This window comes from Rhinolophus sinicus, linkage group LG06, assembly GCF_036562045.2.
Source record: "Rhinolophus sinicus isolate RSC01 linkage group LG06, ASM3656204v1, whole genome shotgun sequence".
Lineage (NCBI taxonomy): Eukaryota > Metazoa > Chordata > Mammalia > Chiroptera > Rhinolophidae > Rhinolophus > Rhinolophus sinicus.
This window is the reverse complement of record NC_133756.1, coordinates 65,747,820-65,762,806: the sequence shown is the minus strand read 5'-3', so window position 1 is coordinate 65,762,806 and position 14,987 is coordinate 65,747,820. Positions and strand designations below refer to the sequence as shown.

General features: G+C 50.0%; 1 protein-coding gene across 18 annotated transcripts in view; it reads left to right on the top strand.

Moving 5' to 3' along the window:
- PHACTR1 (phosphatase and actin regulator 1) overlaps window positions 1-3,858 on the top strand; it is a 503,766-nt gene extending 499,908 nt beyond the window's left edge. For all 18 annotated transcript variants that reach the window (XM_019742988.2, XM_074335219.1, XM_019742987.2 and 15 more), the window contains one exon: window positions 432-3,858. In XM_019742988.2, coding sequence (XP_019598547.1) covers window positions 432-447 — 16 coding nt within the window. In that variant the 3' untranslated portion in view covers window positions 448-3,858. The remainder of the gene's footprint in view (window positions 1-431) is intronic.
- The last annotated feature ends 11,129 nt before the right edge of the window (window positions 3,859-14,987 follow it).

Genomic DNA, 14,987 nt, shown 5'->3' with positions numbered 1-14,987 from the left:
TCCCAGTCTTTAGTGATGATATTTGGGGAAACCAAAGCACGAAGCGATTTATGGGGCTTTATGTAAGGCTAGTCAGTGACAGAGCCATTGACAATTTTTAGGACACTCTCCTTTGATGCACAGTTAGAGAAATGGTGTCAGGACTTGGTGACACAAGGTTGGGTTCTCCACCTCGCTGCTGAGTCCAGGCTGAGGGCCACCTGGGCCGTTCCATTTGGTCCGAAGGAGCCTCACATCAAACTATTCCAGAACTAAAGGGGAATCCGGCTGGCCTCGGATACTTGAGTAGTTCTGTGGGGATGTGTTTCTGCTTGGAGATGTAAACCTCCCTCTCCCTGTCAGGAACAAGGGCTCTGAGGAGGGGAAGCTTAGACTGTGAAACGTGACACCTTGACAGCCACTTGTCTTGATTTAATTATTTGTTTTCCTAGGTTTCACCGACCTTAACAGTTGAATTCCTCTTGAGTGCTATGCTGTCTTCAAAACATAAATTTATCCGAACCATAAGTGCTGGTATTTATTCACTTCCCCATTACAATGTAAATCTTCTGAACTGCCTTTTTTAAAAAGAAGAAGAAGAAGAAAAATAAAAGGAAACACAATCAGGATTCTATTTGCAAAAACGCGATGGTGACCGCTCCGTGGTCAGAGCCGCTTGGCACCACGGCTGATCCCAAGCTGTACCCATCCCAGGCAGAGCCTCACAGAAGACTTTCCAGCACTTGGAGTAGCCCGGGTCCTCTCTGGCCAGGCCCGCAGGCACCACATTCATTTAGGCTCCGGTGAACCTCTTCCGTGAAAGTGTCTGTCATCTAAGTCCAAAGAAAGCTGAGGAGGTGGGTTTGGCCTGGGAAGGACTGTGCAAAGCAAATGATCTGACTTCTAGACTTGGCCAAGCACACTGGCTCCAGGCATGGCATCTGGTCTGGGGTCCCACAGGGGGACAACGCTGAGGAGGATCACTGTTTCAGTAGCCCTGTCCTTTCTCCCCCTCCAGCCACCCTCCACGCAGTGAACAAAAGGGAAGAGCCCTTTGTCTGGGGGAGTCTGCGGTTGACTGTTGGTCCTAAGAGTGTGTGCCTCAGGCGTGAAAGGCTGGCACTGAGTACCCATCCTGCCCCCTCCGACTGAGCTGAGCTGCCTTCCAGGAAGCTGTGGTTTAGAAGGGGAAAGTTGTCATCTGCTCAGTTCAAATGAATTGACCCATTGTATTAAAAAGCCAAATGTCACAGGTAACCTTATGCACAGGTAACAAATAGCCATTGGTAAGGTAGCCTGTGGCCTGCATATGAGCATAAGGACCATGATGGGGGCATAAAGGCTGGGGTAAGAAACTCTGCTTGGCTGATGGTCTTTCTTTTCTCTGCGTGCCCCAGGGCCAGTGACTAGATGGCTTGGAAGTCCATGGCCTCTGAGTCTAGGACCAATGCATGCGGGCCGGAAGCCAGGCCTGAAAGACTGGTCCTCCAGTCACTGAGGCACCAGGGCTCTGGAGCCACTTGATGGCCTTCAAGTCTCCTTTCTTTGCACTGAAGAGTTTCTAAGGAAAATCCCCAGGGTTTGGCATATGGCAGAATTGTGCAAACACCAGCCATGCCTGCCTCATGCTGTACTTTCCTGCTCCTGTTTATCCAGAGAGAACCTTTCCGTGCCCTCATGATGCTGGTGAGGGTGACTGGACATGTATCTCTTACTGTCCTCCTCACTTGGGACCACAGGAAAGCAGTGCTCTGTTGGAAGAGGGCCACCGAGGGTAGGGTGTGTGTGAGAAGAAGGGCAAGTCCCAAATCCTAGCTACGATCTCCATGAGGCCCACTGCCGCCTCTTGTTTTCTTCCCTGACCGTGCTTGTCGGGCCCTCCTTCGCAGAGCTCTCTGCCTGGCCTTCTTAGTGGTCTCAGAATTTCCATAGTCTTTCTAGGTGATGGTGCGCTCTCCACCCCACAGGCCCAGGAGTGACAAAGAGGCCAGCTTGGCCGTCCCAAAAAAGAGTTTCCTAGTCCCCACCCTGACCTGTGTGGGAAGCAAGTTACTCTTGGGAGACACACCCATTGGTGAGGCCATTTACTCTTCCGCAGGCTTTATTGGCTCCTGTGGCCAGCATTAACCCGGGAGCTGTGCATATTGTGGGGGGAGCTCAGGGCAGTTCTTCAGGCCGTGCCCACCAGCCTAGCAAAGTGCTTTCCTCGCACCACCTAGAGCGAGCACGCCACTGCCGGGCCCCAGGAGGGTGCCGTCACCAGATCCTTTTTCCTTTGAATGTTGACTCTGAATAGTTACTGCCGTGGGTAGAGGTAGTGTTCAGGGAAAATGTGTGGCTGTAAACGCGGTCTTCCCAAAAGGCTTATTGACATTTGAATGTGCAAATGGTATGACGAAAGACGTAGGGCTCTTTCGTTGAACTTCGCTCCGGTGAGCACGTGTTCCAGGCGGAGGGGCCAGCCTTGCCGGGAGTTGAGTCTACGCTCCCCCTAACTCGCAGCTGTGTTTCAGGCAGCTTGCAGAGGCCTGGCAGGATGGTCAGGCCTTCCCCTGGCCCAGGAGTGAGTCCTAGAAGAACTCATGACATGACTTGGACTCCTCCCACCAGGACTAGTGGCTTCTCTGCTGGCCTTGGTTCTTGGGCCTTTCACATTTCCTGTGGACGTGAAGCCCAAATCAATTTCCCTGCAGCCAGCCAGCCAGCCAGCAGTCCCGGTTTTCTGCCCAAAGTGCCCTAGTATTGCGGTCCACTTTGCGCATGGAAGAAATCAAACACATTTTCCACTTCTCTCCCTGCAACGCACCTTTGTCCAGAATTCACTTGCAGGAGATAGGGGAGTACCTTCCATGCCACTGAAAGCTCGCCCACCATGAAGGTGGGCGATTTCAAGCCCATTGTAAGTGGCTCAGCAACCTCAGTGGACCACAGGGTGGCCGCTCTGCTGTCTCTTTTCTTGAAATCTTGAGGTCTTTATAGAAATCTATCCCAATTTCTTTTTCACTACATTGTTAGGACAACTGAAAAGTGTCATTTTCCAAGATGACAATTTAACTTTTAGGAAACAGAGAGAGAGAGAGAGAGAGAGAGAGAGAGAGAGAAATGGGCTAGCTGGTTTAGAATGTGTCCCTTTCTGAAAAAGTTGCAGTGTTTGAGTCAAGGTTTATTTTGTGTGTATAAATTCCCAGTTGAGCCTTTTGTCATTTGGATTAGCATGACAGGAAAATGGTGAGATTTCTCAGATCAAAGCATTCCCCACTCAAAATGAGACATCGCCCCGACCTCCCCACTGCATCTCTGACAGAAGAGACTGCCGTCCATCGCCCTGTGTGCTCTTTGGAAATCAATCGCTGTGCCCCTCCCAAAGGCCCTCAAAGCCCTGGAGAACTTTAAAAACTTTAGCCTTTATGTCAGATTAGAGAAACCAAACGACGTGACAGTAGATGTGGTGAAAACCTGAGTTTTTCTCCTGCTTATGAACGTGTATTTATAGTTGCCGAATGAACATTGTGGTGTGTGCTTCGATGAATGGAGATTCCGGCTCTTCCTGTGTGCAGCCAATGTGCGAAGGTCACCTTGAATGACTTTCTTCCCACTTGTCTGTTCATCCCCAAACCGGTTGCTTTTTCCAGTTGCTTCCCGGGTGTCTGTACATAGTTTGTCTTTGTATAGGAGCTCTCCTGTGTTCTAATTTAACAGATGACGGCTGTATGAGGAAGACAATGTAAATAGACTACAAATGAAACTGGATCTCTATGGCCTAAGTTTTGTACATACAGAAACTGCATGGTATTTAAATTATTGTTTGTCTCCGATGATGTATGCAGTTTCTTTAAAAACAAACCAAAAAAAAAAGGTCTAAAAAAAAAAAAAACCATTTCCTTGCCTCCTCCTGTGTGTTTTATCCACCACCAGCAGGAACCACCAAAAATACTTAGTTTGGCTGGGGAAAGGGGTTGGGGGAAGGGGTAGGTAAGCTCATCAGTAAAATCGTAAGAGCTGTGGAGGGAGACACAGGACAACCTCATGTATCTGGTATTATTGGGGGAAGGAAGGCCTGTCTCACACAAATTAACTTTCTAGATAACGTTTTTTGTGCTAGCACTTTTTTTCTTCCAAATATTTTAAGAATATCTAAAATGTATTGCCCGACTGTCTGTCCTTTAATAATCTAGGAAGGATGATTATGAATTAACGGGATAAGTCACTCAGAGTCATCTGGGTAGTATCAGATATCAGACAGCCTTCTATGGCAGCAGTGCCTTGGGGGGCTTTGGGATGTCACTGCCCGGAAGCAAGCGCCTCAGACTACCCTGCTGTTTGAGTACTGACGCCTGTCTCCTTTCTTGAGAAGCCTATTTGTCCTGTAAAGCAAAGAGCTTTATTGTTTAACCTCTGATCCTCATTTGTCTTTCTGAAGGTTTGGGGCAGGGAGTGGGGGTGGGGGGAGCAAGCAGTGCTTGCTGCTGCACTTTAGGTGGGTGAAATTGCTGGATAACGTATCTTTGGTCCGGCAACATAGGAGGGTGTCTCTGGGAAAGAGGAACCCAGCCCAGCACAGCCCTCCTGCACCATCCCCAGGAATCACCCAGCAGGCTTATCAAGTACAGGTGCTGACACAGTAGGTCTGGGTGGGGACTGGGAGTCTGCATTTCTCATTAGCCCCCAGGACATGCTGATGCCACCGGCTGGTCTAGGAATCAGCTGTCGGCCAGATCTGCCGGGGCAGTGTCTTGGAGAACAGTTTGGATTCCCCTCCTTCACACCCCTTGCAAGCCCGACTTGCACGCGTGCCCCCCCTCCCTGCCTTGGGTTGGCCTCCTGGAGGTCTGGTGGCACAGGGACCTGCCCTCTCCCTTGGGTCTTTGTGGGGTCTTGTCCTAAAACTGTGGTCAACCAGATGATTGCATCCTGCCTCCCCTTCACGGTCTGTGGGCCGTGAGCCGTGATGCTTAAGATGCAGCCTGTTGTCTTCTACACCCCAAGTTTGGGGGCGCTTCAGTGATGTGGTTACTTACACCTGATTGTTAATCCAATGGACACAGTTGAGGCTGAAACACTTCCTGGCTGTCCCTCCACTAAGAGCGCTTCTGGCCTCCGATGACTCCATAGTCACAGCTGCAGCTCAGGTCTACCCTGACTGAGCTCCTGACCAAGTGTCCAAACGTCACCATGGAGGATAGGCGTTAAGAGCATGTGGCGCTGAGCCCACACGCCCTGGGGTCACCTTGTCGCCCACTACTTCCCACCTGTGACTTTGGTCAAGCTATTTCATCTCACTGTACCTCAACTCCCTCATCTGTAAAATGCGACTAATGGCACCTACTTTATAGGTAAGGATTAAATAAAACACTTTTAGGCAGGCCTTCCTAAATGTTAGCTCTTACGCTTCACAAGTATGTCTCACAGACACCAAACAGTAGGACCTAGACGATTGTTTCCGTATTTCAAACTCCTACCCCTCTGCTCCACCCTATTCTCCCTCTCTTGTCCCCCTCTCCAGGGAATGGCATTATCTAGACATCACCTTCTCTTTCCCACTTCCAGCTGATCATGAATACCTGCCAATTAGTTCTTGAAGCTCTTCCCGGGCTTTCATTAATGCCCTCTCCTCCTGCCTGGACGATTGCAGTCGTGGCCGCTCGCCTTGCCTGTGCTTTCACGAGTCCAATCCTGCAGCCAGAGTCCTCTATCCAAACACACACGTGATCACACCACTCTCCTGCTTGATGTCTGCAGTGCCCCCCACTGTCCTTCCAACAAAGTCCCCATCTCCATTGGGCCACCCTCGGTGCCAGTGTGGCCCACGCCCAGCCATGTCCTCCCGTTCAGGGCTCCCGGAGCAGGTCCCTGTGGTGTGTGTGGCCCTGGAGCCCTGCAAGGGGGCTGTGATGTGGCTGTGCTGGACAACCAGGGCTGACAAGGGCCTTTGGGGACTGAGCACCTAAGCATCCCTAAAATCAGTCCAAGAGAGTACTCTGCAGTGCTATGAGGAGGCAGAGTACTCATGCACACAAAAGAAACTCAGTAATATGAACAAATGGTTGTCCCCTGTACCTGACGTGTGGCACCCCCGAGTTCTAGCTCTGGCTCTGGGTATTTGATTCCCATCAATACCACCACTCACAGCTCCCAAATATTAAACACTACATGCCTGGCACTGTGCTACACCATTTTCAGGCACGATTTTATTTCATCTTTACAACACCTGTGGCTTCCAAACCCAGGTCTGTCTGACTCTAAAGCATTGCTCTTAATCTCCCTGCTAGGCCTCCACCTTCTGGAGTTCACACTTTCTCAGCTTCCATCCAATTATCCCAGTTACCCAATTTGAGTGATAACATTATCTTCTAACACTGAGAACCACAGATCAGGAAAGAGACCCAAACCTGATGCAGCCTCCAGGTCTGGAGAAGCTGTTTCCTTCACCCAGTTCCTCCCTCCCCTCTATGCACGGCCTGTCTGAGCGGGCTGAGTCTCCCACCAGGGGTGACCTCCCACAACCATGTGACAGCCAGCCAATATTTATGACTTCCTGCAAGGGAAATAATGTCAACGAGGCGCCTGCACAGCATGGCACCCACCTAGAGGTGCAGCGAAGGCAGGAAGAGAGCAGCATGTTGCCTAATGCCAGAGAGGAAGAGCATCTGACACAATCGTGGGCATGCCGCCGATCCCTTTCCTAAATGCTACTTTTGCTAAAAAAAAAAGAAAAGAAAAGAAAGGAAAGGGGGTGGGTGTCTGCTCTTAGGTGACATTAATCAAAAAGTGCTCTCCTTATTTCATAATTGGAAGCCACGATTGTCCAATATTTTCACGGGGCAACACCCCAGGTTATGGCAAAGAGCGCTTGTTAGATGAACTAATGAATCTGTTTGCAGAAGAGACGGGAGGAGTAAATCATGAGAGTACAACTGAACTGATTCTTCTTCCCGGCTTGACAACCAGTTCAGATGCATGCTCTACCGAGCTGGAATTCCAGACACCGATTCTCTTGTCCTTCCTAATGGGATGGAGGCTGCATCTCATATGATCTCTGAGGTTCCGTGGTTCCTGCATGGTGATATCACTGCTGTTGTTGTTTCTTTAATAAAAAACAACTGACAAAATGGTGGAAGGCAGGGGAAAAAATTGGGTCTGTTGTCACTGACACGGTTTCCAGTGGGGTCTCACAGGTCCATGAGAGGCTACGTCTTTACAAGGCCTGTGATTTGTGATTTCAGAGCCCCCACCTCACATCCAGAAGAGGGCAAGCCCATCTTTTCAGTTACGCAGGTAAAAATATTTCACACAATGGTTGAGCTTATTATCCCCACAAGTTCCACCCATGGACTGGATCAGGGTAAAGGCCTTGGTCCCAGCATCCCCGTGGGCCTGGCCAGCTGTGCCACCTGAGGCAGCATGTGTGCAAGAGGGCTTCTGAGCCTGTTTGCCTGGCACCTAGGTAACCCTGAAGCCCTTGGCCACCTCACAAAAGCTCCAGTGTACTGGCTCTACAAAGCCCTGGGGTGAAGACAGCAAAAATATCATCTGGCAGGAGGCTGGCTTTATTCACACTATGTGCCACCTCGTTGGGGTGGCGGGGCTGCTTTTCCAAGCCAGCGTTAAAATGCATACTGCCACCTGCACCAGCCTCAGCCCCACCCCACTGCTCAACACCCATCCAGCTGTGGCAACAAAAGCCCCCTGTTGCAATTTAACTATCTTGGGTTCTCCTCAATTTTCACTGACTTGGTTCCGACAGCCCCAAAGCGGGCAGGATAAGCACCTATGCTGTCCCTTCATCTTCCTAGAAAAGTACAGGCAACACCATGCTCGTGTACAGGCTAACAGAAGTGCTGCTGAGGAAGGAAGGGCCCTTGGGGTGCAGTGTGGGGGAGTCACTCTTTGTTGCATGCCCTCTTGTCCTGGTTGCTTTGTCGTCCCACATACACACACCCCTTTCCTATTAAAACTTTTAGTTACAATTTTTTTAAAGGAAGCATTGAAAGTACATACAGTGCTGGATGCCTTTAGTGTCACCAAAGGAGAACACTTGTACCTGAGCGCAGCACATCTACTCAGCAAACCCTTATTTCAATCATATCAAGTTGAAAAATCTAGGAATGGGCCACAATGAGGAAATGCAGGCATATTTCAGACCATCTAGCAGCTGGTCAGAAAAATGGAGCCCCACAGGGCCAATTTTTGAGAGGTTCCCAGTGAGCGGTGCTATTTCAGGCCTCTGCCCACCCCTCCACGCCTCTGGAGAGTTTCGGTTCATTGTGAAGATGTGGGTTTTGCCCTCCAGACACCAACTGGCTCTGCCCGAGTGGAAGCAGTGCTAGTGCTGATTGGGGTAGAGACAAAGGGACGGACAAAGAGAGAGGCTCCAGGTTTGCAGGATGGTTCTGAGAAAACTGAAGCCAAAAAGTCTGATTCAAACAGGCGAGGTGTGGACCATTCTGCTGTGGCTGATCAGTAAGACAGAGTAAACACTGATCGTTAACCATTCAGCCCATCCAGCTGGCTTGGAGCAAGGAGCTGGAGTAGAGTCATTTGGGTTTCAGCAGCAAAGCCATGGGGATGGTTGAGATGTTACCACCTTCCAGACCTCAGCTTAGAGCTCATGAGCTGCTGGAAGAAAGACACAGGGACAGATTCTCAAGACCCAGCTAAAAGCTACTTGTGCTGCTCCACCCTCCAAACAAAACCACCCTCACAGGGCAGTAATGAAAACAGGAGCACTTAGTCCAACCCCTTTTGGTTACGACATAGGCAGTGGTGCTCTGCTGCCTTTGGCACATGAAGGTAGGCACCCCAGTGGAAGCACTGTACCTAAGCTTCGTCCCTGCATGTCCCCTCCCTGCTCACATCAGCACTGGTCACTGCTACTGGCTGGTCTTTGCGTCCTTGTATTTCATCCTGAGGCTCCCCACCACCACCACCACCACCAGGATGATAAGTTCTGCACTCCAGCTTTGTGCTGGTCTCTTTCATCCATCATCCCCATTTTACAGGTGAGGGGACTGAGGCTTAGCTATGAGATGGATAAGCCTCATTGCTATGAGGTGACAGAGCTGAGCTCAGAACCCCAGCCTTCTGACTCTCAATTCACTCCCTGGCCCCTACATGAGAGTTGTAGACACAGACTTACACCTGTGCCTGCTCTACGGGCATCAGTTAGCACTGGGTTCATCAATCTTCACGTAACAAGAAACCAAAATAGTGGCTGAAACAACTTGGGGTTTGTTTGTTTGTTTGTTGTGTTTTTAGTGTAAAGGAAGTCCAGACTTAAGCAGGGAAGAGCTGTGACACCATCATTGTGCCACAGCTCTGTTTTTTGTTTTTTGCTTTTTTTCGCCCCACCCTCCTTATTATGTGGCTTCCACCCTTGTGGTTGCCTCATGTCCCAAGATGGCTGCTGGAGTTCCAGTCATTATGTATGTGTTCCAGGCGGGAAGTAAGAGGTAAGCTTATCTGACAGCTGAGTAAATTCTCTTTAAATGAAACCTTTTTCTAGAAGTCCTAACCAATGACTTTGCCTTCCATCTTATCGTCCATCCCTCTTTGCACAACAGGCTGGAAAATAAAGTTTTACTAACACATTCCTACCTCAAATAAAATTGAGGTCCTGTTAGTTAGAAAGAAGGGGAGGGTGAATATGGTTGGTTAGCTGCCACCAAGCTATCCTTGGTAATGAGCTGACTTGTGATAAGGTTAATAGTGAAACCACTTCCAGTGACCCAGCAGGGAGAGAGAACAATTCGTAGAGAACATCAATCAGCGTGTCAGTACTGAGATTACATTCGGGTTTTGATGAAGTGCTTTATAAACTTTAAGCAATATCCCTACCACTGCCTAGAAATGAACTCAGACTAACCATCTAAAGATGAGAAAATGGCCCAGGCAGGTGGCATTTCTGTGGCATATTTCTTTCTTTTGCAATCAGAGTTGAACCTTGTACTGGGTGAAATCTACATTCCCCGGGTCCTGGCTGCTCAGCCTGGTCCCCAAGGACGGGCAGCATTGGGACCATCAGGGAGCATATGACGGTGCAGAACCCCAGGCCCCAGCCCAGAGCTACTAAGTCAGAACCTGCATTTTAACAAGGGATCCACCCCCCCAGGGGACGCCTATGCACATTCAAGTTGAGGAAGCCCAGTTCAAATGCAGGACTTAAGGAACCTATTATGTGCCTCTCATCTCAAGTCCTCTTCTCAGGAAGAAATGTCCTGGAAGAGGTGAGTTTTTAGTGAGACGGTCAGTCACAATGCCCCCTCTCGAAGGAGAACACACATTTTAACTGTTTTATATGTGACACAGTAACACTTAATGGTCGCTGAGCGCTTGTTCTGTGCCAGATCGAAGGGCTGCATGTCTCTTCCTGCATTTAATCCTCCTTGCGATTCTGTGAGGTGACTATTGTTACCACCATCACTCCCATTTTACAGATGAAGACATGGGGCCAAGTTATCCAGCCAGAAAGCCGACTGGGGGACATCTAGACAATGTTTTGTCCAGAGGACAGGATTTGAAGGCTCGGAGAACAGACAGAGCAGTGTGTCAGGATGAGGGAGTAGTTGGTAAAGTACAGTCTAGACAGGGAGTGAGGGCACCTGGGTTCTAGAGGCTGTTCCGCTACCCACAGCGACCTGATATAACCCTCTCTGCCACCCGGAAGCTCCCGTTTCTTATCTGTGTATTGGGGAGTGGACCAGCAAGCCTTCCTCCAGCTGGGACATTCCTCAGGCCAAGGTGTGCCACCTGTGATCATGAAACCAGTCGGCCTTAGCCGCTGCCCACCCTGACCAACTTTATCCAGGTTCATCCAACTGCACCAGGTCTGGCTGGAGCCTAACTCAGGCTAGAGACCCAGATGTTGGGCTCGCTGAGGGAACCACACACCCTCCCAAGCTAACAGAAGCAAATAAACACAGCTGCTGCCAACCACTCTTCACATCCCACTCTACCCAGGTCGAGGAAGGAGCTGGGCAAAGCCAACTTTCCATAGACTTCCAGAAGAAACTAGATTCGATATGAAATGTTCACAAAGGAAACATCTGGCTATGTGAGACATGGTTTACCGAAGCTGCCCACAGGGTGTTCCCACTCTGCCCCCGCTTCCATCTGAAAGGGCTCACTGGTCGGCAGAAACCAGAAATCAGTAGTGAAGAAAAAGCTACTCGTACTTAGTTCCAGGCAGAAGGTACCCGTTGCCTGTCCTGCACCTTTGCAGGGCACATATCCATCCAGGGAACAGATGGAATGGAAAGTTTCTGAGGGTGTCCTCCCAGTTCAAAGCGGGCCCTGTGACAATGTCCCTCCCTCATCACTTGACACTGCTATGGACACAAGGGACGCTCCGGGTAGCCATGTGTCTGCTGTCCGAGCCCTCCATCTCCATGGCTGCAGATGACAGGGCCATGGGCAGCACCAGACCCACACTGCACCACAGCCTCTGCCCCCCAAATTCAAGAATTGGGGCCAAGAGACTCTGTCCCCAGTAGCTGGACCTGTACCACATAAGCTTAGGGAAAGGCATCTTTCTCCGGAGCAACCCAGACTGCAGTGAGAGAGAGAACTGGGCAGACACACAGAGTAGGGCAGAGAAGAAGATAAGAGGGTCCAGCATCCCTGCAGCGCTGTCCCAGATTCCAGCCCCACCTGCTTTGGGTTCTGAGCCCCACCCCGTGCCCTGTAATAAAATCTCCTTTAAGCTCGCTAGTGCCAGAACCATTCTATTACTTGTCCCCAGAGGAGTGTCCACATTGAGCCAGGCATTCGTGAACTCTACTAATACTCACGGAGGGCCCAGGCAGGGGGGTGTGCTTGGCTCTGAGGGAGAAAGAGAGTAAGACACGATCTGTACCCTCAAGGGGCTCACAGGCCAGTGTGGGACATAAACAGGCCATTCTAAGCCGGTGTACTAAATATGGTGGAAAGGATGGACGGAAGCACGGCAAAGGGCAGAGAGCCAGGAGAGCTCCCTGGAGGCGGGGATGCTTGTGCTGAATCTTAGAGGAGGCGATGGCCCCACAGTGGGGAGAGGATGTTTCTGACAAAGGCGGCAGCATGCCCAAAGATGGATGGGGGATATCCTGGTTTCAGGGAAAAACAAACCTGAGGAACTGCATTAGGTAAAGCGGGAGTGTGCAAAGGGAAACAAGACACAGTCTCTGGCCTCCAGAAGCTTACATGTTAGAGGAAAAACACATGGAAAGTTTGATAAAAGTTCAAGACCACCGAAGACTTACTGCTAAATAACTGGTACCTGAAATGTTACAGAAGCTCAGAAGAAGGAGAACGCACTTTCAGGTTGGAAGTGGACAAGAGACTTTTCAGAGCCGGGAGAGCTGAAGGCAGTGCCTGGTCACACTCTTGCAAACCATCTATCAAAGATAGTCACCATTCAGCATTCCTCAGCTCCAGCGTCAGGTGTACAGTGCAGTGGTCAGACACCTACACCGTCCCTGAAGTGGTCTCCCTAATAATACTGAATGTCAACTATAATTTAATACACATATAGTCACAGGACGTGGAGTCCAGCATAGGGAATAGAGGTCATGGAATTGGAACAGCGATATATGACATCAGAGGTGTAGTAGATTGGGGGAGCAGGGTTATCACTGTGAGGGGTGTAAATGTCTAACTAGCACATTGTTTTGTACACCTGAAACTAATAAAACAAAAGTCCATTCCGTGGCGCTCCGTGTTTCTTAAAGTGCTTTCACATTAAACTCACTGGTGCTCACCAGCACCCGGAGGGAAGGAATGTAACAGAATTGCTGTTGGACGATGGGGAAACTGAGGCACAGAGCGAGTGGGGCTCAGACCTTCCCCTCCACTACCCCAACGCCCCGCCCCAGCCAAGGCTCTTTCTGCAACCTGTTCCGTTAATGAGGGCCAGGGACAAAGCAGCACACATTTCAGAGTAATTGTGACCTCCCTCTGGAGCTCTGGGCCAGCACAGGTTACCTTCTCCCTCGTCTGGCAGCTCGGGAGTCGGGAGGTGCTTTATTTACTTAGTGACTGAGAGAACAAAATGCATACTTGTTTCACTTCATATTTGTCTTCCCTGCATGATTATAAGTTCCAAGACAGACCATATGACTTGTTCAGCAACTAAGCCCAGTACCTGGCCCATAATTAGGAGGGTGTTCAAATTTATGTCATGACTGAATGAGAATGAATAAAAGAACAAAAGAATCACACAGAAGAGGGGGAAGTGGGAGGTGGGGAGGCAGGCTCCCCGCGGCGTGGACGGCTGCCTTCTGACAAACAGAAAGAACTCATGAAAGCTCTCCTCCTCCTCGCTGCTCCTTCACAAACCTTCAGAGCATGAGGTACGTGCAGTGGGCAGGCAGGGAGGGCAGAGGCTGAAGGCACCAACAGGGACGAGGTTGCTACTTGTTAAACCTGTAGGAAAAGGAGGGTGATGGGGAAAAACGAGGAAGAGACTAAATAGCAGGGTCAGTAGTGAGCTCTCGGGGTTCGAGCACGTGTACGTGTGTGTGTGTGTGTGTGTGTGAATTACTGGTAAACTACTAAGTCACACCTAAATTTTAAGTGCGATTTTGAAGTCTGAACACTAAGCCCCTGCTGTGATATTCTACCTGGAGTTCCGCTCAGTCAGGACAGGCTTTTTCCTATGTCCGTCTCAGATCACACTGTCCCACTCCCCATGTGGCTGCATTATAATCAAACCAGCCCCAGGAGTAAGGCTGGGAATTGTCAGCTCACCTAGCAACTGTCCCCTCACTTTTTAACCTCCGTAAGATAAGGCTGAAGGACAGACTGAAAAGGACAGGGAAGCCGTGGTCGGGAAAGCCATCCGGGGACTGCATCCCCCCCCACCCAAGGCCCTCCAGGAAAATTCCTACCTCTCTCTGTTCTTATTCCCCCTCTTCCCTCACCCCCCTTCCTCCTACTCAAACTGGCACCGACTCTGGATAAGCAACAGCTGATCTGGAGAGAAAGTTTGTGCCAAGAGCCACAAGCAGTTTCATTTGGCACAGACTCGAATGGAGAAACAGCCCTTTGTTTCATCCACCAGAGGGAATGCCACCAACTCCTGCTACAGAAATTCCCATACTGCCCTCTCTGTCAAGGCAGAGAAAACGTCCTCTAGCCCTTCCAACGCAGCTGAAGACCAAAGCTGCTTAGCCTGTGTGACCACTGGCAGATGCAAAATGCGGAGCCAGACGCCCTGCCAGCTGTCCGCAACCCCCGGCCCCAAAAGGAGCCTCAGCCCGAGGAAGTCAGGACATCACTGCTGCTTAAATTCTCATAGCACCAGCAGAGGCTGTCACTTTGAGCAAGACACTAGTCTTCCGACCAAGTCCTGGACATACTTGCTCTATTTTTACCCTCCTCAGCCACACAGATTTCCCTCCAGATTCTTCACCTTCAGAGAGAAAAAAGAAACCTTTAGTCAAGGTGGGGAGGTGCTGACCACATGACGGGCTGATCTAAGCCAAAGGAGGATTCTTAAGTAATTCAAGGCAGGGCAGGCGTGTCTCACCGAGCAACAGAGGGTGGAGGCCTTCCCCACCTCGTGGGATTTGGGTGCTGCCCCACGATTTTCAGGCAAACTTTCCATTAACAAAAAAAGCACTTCGTTCTAAGGAACCCTGTCCTCATTTCCTGACGTCACCTCAGAGACATACACAAGCCTGCGTACAGACAATATGCCAGTTCCATCTGTCATCAGGCAAACGCCACACCACACACACACACAACCTTCCTTGGCCCTCACTATTTCCTAGCAAAGTGGATTTAAAGCTTCTCTCGCCTGTGTTTAAGAAGACACTCTAGAATGGAAGGACTAGAAATTAAGATTAATACAGTTCAAGCCAGGTTTTCCAAGGTAGGAGAACTCCACAATAATTTTGGCTGCGACAGAAACCCCAGGCTTTAACCTACAGAAATTCCATGGTGTCCTGACAAAGTGTTTTGAATAAAGGGAAATGGGGGGTTATTTTCACCAGGAGCTGTTCTCACTGAAAGCTTAGCTCTCAGCAGCAGAA